The sequence below is a fragment of the Frankliniella occidentalis genome, unplaced genomic scaffold, assembly GCF_000697945.3.
Source record: "Frankliniella occidentalis isolate FOCC.00 unplaced genomic scaffold, Focc_3.1 Scaffold115, whole genome shotgun sequence".
NCBI classification, from domain to species: Eukaryota; Metazoa; Arthropoda; class Insecta; order Thysanoptera; family Thripidae; genus Frankliniella; species Frankliniella occidentalis.
In genome coordinates, this window is record NW_026267243.1 from 413,882 (window position 1) to 419,601 (window position 5,720).

At 50.0% G+C, this 5,720-nt stretch overlaps 1 protein-coding gene across 1 annotated transcript in view; it reads right to left on the reverse strand.

The window, feature by feature from the left end:
- Positions 1 to 4,418: 4,418 nt before the first annotated feature.
- The window catches only part of LOC127749986 (uncharacterized), a 35,419-nt gene continuing 34,117 nt past the window's right edge, over positions 4,419 to 5,720 (reverse strand). Inside the window, exons 2-3 of the mRNA XM_052270254.1 lie at positions 4,516 to 4,558; positions 4,419 to 4,438 (exon numbers count right to left, since the gene is read on the reverse strand). Coding sequence (XP_052126214.1) covers positions 4,419 to 4,438; positions 4,516 to 4,558 — 63 coding nt within the window. The remainder of the gene's footprint in view (positions 4,439 to 4,515; positions 4,559 to 5,720) is intronic.

Consider the following 5,720-nt stretch of genomic DNA (forward strand, 5'->3'; position numbering starts at 1 on the left):
TCGTACTCGCGCTTGTTCGCGCTAGTACACTGCTGAAAAGCAAAGTCGGTTTTCTTTTAAAAGACTCTAAAATGAGAACTGAAAATACAACAGGTCCTTCTCAGTGCAGACAGAACCTTCGGAAGATCCCTTTTGTGCGTCCTGGCTGGTACGTGTGGAAAGGATGCGTGTCACAAACGGAATAGGCCAAAACGTTTCGTCTACACTTACAAATTTTGCCTGGTATTAAAGTTGCTGGAATTGTAACCAATAAACGACTCTTAAAAGCTTTTTTTTTTTTAAATAAACAATGTCCTTTCTTTGAGCCGCCGTTTGCTCGTCGGAGTGTCGCCTCGAGACCATGGTCAGTGCACTGACCGAGCCGGACCGAACCTTCGGGGTCGTGTGGCGCCTGACGCGGTGGCTGCCTGGCTCCGCCTGTCTCACCGGGGTGAGTCCGGCGGCCAGCCCTGGAGAGAAGGGTTCCCAAACGATGCCCGGGGACGGCCCCGCCTGCTGGGCACTCATTAAACTTGGACCTTGTCCAAAAGGTTTGCGAAGAGGGGGGGGTGGTAGTGTGGGGGCTGGCGTCTAGCTGGGGGGAGGGACCAAATGTGAGGAATGGGGGGAAAGAAGGTAAATATCACTGTTTTGAAAAAATGGTTTGTACATTAACGAGAAATCACTGATATTTTTATTAAAACAGCAAGTGCCTGTGCATTTGAACCAGGCAGGGCTTAACCTGAACTGAGTTTTATATTCCGTATGTTTACAAATGTGTTCTATAAATTTGTTTTTTTTTTGTTGTTTGTCATTGACTTTAATATAATTTTCCCCATGGATTTTTCTATGAATGTACATAAGCTACTCTGTTTTACCGATCTTGTAAGTTTCTCTTGCAAGTTTTCAATATTATTTCACATTGATACAAAAGTTGTGTTGGTTTCTAGTTTTAAAAAGGAATTGAATTTATTTTCTTACTTTGGGACCAAGATGAAAGTGGAGTATGCTGTATGTTTTTTAAACCATGTCCCATTTCGTTGTGTGGGGAATATCTCCTCCTAGATTACTGGTTTGCGTTCCGCGTGGGAGTGCGCGAGACAGGGCCGGGCTTGAGGACCACATGTCGGGAGGGATTTAGCGGGCATTATGTTGGGGAGGACGTGGAGGGGGACGGGAGAGTGGGGGAGGAATATGGATGGATACATGGCGTGCCTGGAGATGAATGCAGTGTGGTGGCAGAGTGCATTACCATTTCGGACACATCTCCCAGGAATTACTACAACATCCGAAAACGGCGCCCTGGAGGCCATTTTCGCTCCCCCTTTCTCATTGTGCGTGCGTGGGCGGAGCGGGTGGGCGTGGCACATGTCGAGTGAGTGTGCGAGCGAGAGCGAGGTGTGCGGATAGTCTGGGGCAGAGAGAGAGAGAGCGAGAGAGGCGGGACCGGGGGTATGCGCACGATCAACTTTATGACAAACTCTGTGACTATCCTCAATGACACTCCATTCAACTTACTGCGTACCAGAGGCCGTGGGGAGCGTGGAGGATGGGGGGTTTGAAAGTGGAGGACCAGCTTCTCTAGCCACTTCCGAGCACCTCTTTTCCCCCGCCCTCTTATTTTACTGGAAAGGAAGACGCCAGAAGTGGGGAAAAATTGTTGCGGTTTAACAAAATGTGTATTATGCAGGAAATGTGAAAAATCATCCTTGCTCCTTGCTCCCATTTATGTGATTATTTTTTATTTTGAAAAATGGGTTTTGTTGAATTTTGCTGCAAAGTTGTTGAAGGTGTGTCGTTATTTTCAACGGTGTTTCGGCAGCGACTGGCCGGACCCTTGACCCGGCCCGGCGGCACTGCCCTCTCGTCCGTTCCTTGGCCCGGGCCTCGCGACAAAAGCGCCCCAAAGCAACTCCCTATTCACTGCAGGTCAAGGTGTTTTAAAAGAGAACGTTGCATTTTTTACCCCTAAAACTTCAAACTATGCCCTCCTTGTTAAGACAGTCATGGCTCTTAAAGTAGGCTCTGATAAGGAAACGTTTATTATGTCCAATGGGACAATAACAGTTGTTTTGTAGCGTTTTCTTAAAATGGGGTGAATGTGCCATATAGTTCTTTCTCGGGAAACTTGTCAAAAGTTGCCTTACCAGGCCAAACACCGAAACGGGTGAAAATATTATGAAGCCAATAAAAGGCGAGCATCTCTCCACTTGTATGCCATGTCAGGCGCTGTCTCTTCATTGTATCTGAAGGCGTGTCTTGTTTATGCGCGCCAAAGAAAGGTCCGGAGGAAATAGGGGAAGGGGGAAAAGAAGGAAGGGTCGGGAAGGTGAAAGGAGGGGAAGGGTGGATGAGAGCTCTGTTGGAGGACCGCAGCAGCGGGAACAGAAACCTTAACAAGGTTGAGCAGAAAGGATTGGTTGATATTCATAGAGGGCCGACCTTTCGGTCTCCTTCTCGTGAGCGTAAGTGGACTTGAGTCTCTCTGACTTCCGCGCCGGGGCCTCCCTTTGTGTTCTAGACACCGTCATCAGTACGTTTTCGTTGTTTCCTTTTTCCAAATTTCAAATGGGTCATTTCGCTAATACTCGCTAATACCTTCGATCGGAAAAATAAAGCATACTTGAAACACTTGACAAACCCGAAACGGGAACGGGACACGCTGCTCGTTTTTATTTGAAATCCCCTCGTGATTGTATCCTCCTGGTTCACACTTCTTTACATCCTCTCGTCTCGTTTTTACCTATATTCGACTTTGTAGACCACTATAACATACGGCGCACGAGCCAGTGGATGGAGGATCTCACTGCCTAAGCCGCCATCCTCACGGAGGCAGGCTGGAGGCTAATGTATTCGCGGCTAATCAGGCCGCTGTGTGTAAGCCCCACGAGGGCTGGAGGATGGCCGAGCAAGGCCCCGCTGTGGGTGAATGGGGCTTTGATGACGAGAACTGTCTGCACCGTCCTCTCACCAGCACCTCTAGCCTTGCCAGCAGACCATCGTGAAGAAGAGTTTGGTACTTGAACGTTATATTTTGCTTCGATAAATAAAGTGTTCAACTGGCGTGCACATGGACGTGCTCAACACTTTGTTGACACGTTCAAGTGTTTGACTGGGTTTTGAATACTATAAAGTTTTTAACAGTGAAGTTGAACACCTAGAAGAGTTCAACATCAGGGTTGGCTGTGAAGCTTTGGACACTTTAAAGTGTTCAAATTTACTGTTGAACACTTCGAAGTATTCAATTCACCTGTCAAACCCTTAAAAGTGTGCAACATAATGTGGAGCACGTGCAAGTCACGCCAGTTGAACACTTTATCATCACTTAAGTCGAAAACTTGATGCGTGACATTCATAACTTAATTTTACTTTCCCTATGCCAGCATCCATGCGTAGTGTGCATTTTTTTTGGTCTTTTTTCAACCTCTGACCCGGCGAGCTCAGGTTGCCCCCGTTCGTCCCCGCGAGGCACACTCACAGAGCGGCTCCCGGCGCGGCACCGAAGCTATATCGCTCCATCCAATAAAAAAATGAGGCAGATCCGTTGGCGTCTTGCGCCGGCCTTGCGGGCGCGCGGTATGGTGTCGCTCGCCGCGGGGCACCGCCACCCCCCGCCCCACCCTCGACCCGGCCCGGCCCGGCTTAGACGATACACGTCATCTCGGGACCCTGTTGAGAGCAAGAGGGGCGGGGGGTGGGGGAACTTGCGATAGCTGGTAGCGTTAGAAGGGAAAGGAAAGCAGAAGAAAGGAACTGCGTGTCAAGTAGTTAGCGCCTGGGAGGTGGGCTCCGGCCGCTCCGTGGTGTACGGTGGGCCCGCCTCCCTGCAGGGCGCTCTGCATGCATATTGTCAGTCGCATTTCCTCAGAAAACAACGCGGAACCTCCGTGCAGTGTGCAACATGTCTCTCGAAACCTTTAGCTTTTTATTTACCCTCGTTCCTCCCTCCCCCCTCGGTGCAAGTCTCAAGAGTGGGATTACAACCCCCTTAGCCGCTTTGGACGCGTGTGAACCCGAGAAGCCGGCGGGATAGTCTCTTTGGAGGTCTCTTTGGAGGTCTCCATCTGTCAGTGATGACCTGCGGGCCCCACTTATCGGCAGAGGGCGATCACCTCCACCCTTCCACCTTCCACCCTCCCCTACATCTTTCCTGCTCCCCCTCTTCCGCTGCGCCCCGTTTTTCCTTCCCCCCTCCCCTCTTGCCGTCCTATCATCTTGTGGCATTTGCGGGTCGAGGCGGGGCGAGGGTAGCGTTGGAGCCGACCGAAATGTGTCACATATTAGAGTAATGGGGGTTCAAAACGTGACAAGAAAGGGGGAGGGACAAGGGGGAGCGGTCGCTCCTGCTAGCGGCCAGAGGAAAAGAGGGGGGGGGGGAGCGCCCTGTTAGGAGAATTCACGCTGGAGTGGCCTGGGGTGGGGTTGTCTCTGAAAGAATCCTAAGGAAACCGCCCTATCTCTATAAAAAAAAGAAGCAATAATACAAATAAGAAAGTAGAACAGTTTTAAAAAGGTTACACGCTTTGGTAGACTTACCTATGTCGGGGATGTCTTTCTCATGATCCATCCATTCGGAAAACTGCAACACAACAAAAGAGAAGAGACGTGTCAAGCTGGTTGATCAGTGCGACTGCTCGCTGCACTCATCGGGGGCAGTCCCATTCAAACAAAAAAATTCTTTTCTGTTTTAGTTCCAGAGTTTCCGGATAGGTCGCGTCGCTCTGTTCTTCATTGGCGAACTCAGTTTTGTCTGAGTCTAAAAGAGCTGCCTGCCGTGGCGAAGATCGGAGGAGAGGCTTTAATTTTGACGATGGTAATCCGCGACCCACGCGGGGCTTGTTGCAAAGGTAGGCGAGGTGAACGTGGATCGAGTAAATGGGAGAGAGCAAAAGTAAAGGGGCGATGGACAGACTGAGCACCAGGGCGATAAAAAATTGAAAATAAACGGGGGGCAAGGGGGGGGCAATAAAAAGTAAAAGTAAGAAAGACTATGGGGTGGTTGGCGCCTGATTGTATTGCTCTCCCGAGAGGTTCGCTCACTGCTGCTTGTGTTTCTCGTGGCTTTCGCGCCCGCCGCTCCGCCCGCCCCTCTACCCCCGAGGACGTCAACATGCCAAAATGGCCGACGTGCTTCTCGAGCTATTTGCTTGTCTTTTCAAGAGCGAGCGAGAAAGAGACGGGCGAGAGAGTGTGTGTGTCCCTGTGTGTATGCGCGCGCGCGTGTGTGTGTGTGAGAGAGGAGAAGAGATATGGGAAGGGGTTGATGCGTTGTGCGCGTAGTGTTCATGCTGCTCAGTGGGCTGTGTTCGGAGTGCACATGCCGACTCACCGTCTATCCATGAGTGTGGGACAGAGAAAGAGTAAGAGAGAGAGAGAGAGACGGCTCACAAAGGCCCACGCGGTTGCGCTTGTTGGGAGAGTCCAGACTCCGCTCGTCGTCTCTAATGAGATCAACCACTGTGGAGCGTCGTGTTGAGCCGCTTGTGTCTCCAACTCCTTTTGGAAACTTGCTGCTCAGATCTCTGCTCTTATCTCAAGTGACCCACAAAGAAACACTACGAACATCAAATAGAAGCAATTTTTTTCATCAAAACATAAACGTGTTTCTTCCTAAACTCAGGTCTTGATTGGTTTGGATCTAAGTAAATACTAATTTATTGAGACTTCATACATTTTTGCTTTGGAGGCGATACAGTACCTACACTGTTATTTAAAGGCGTCCCGTCAGAGTGCGACAAAGG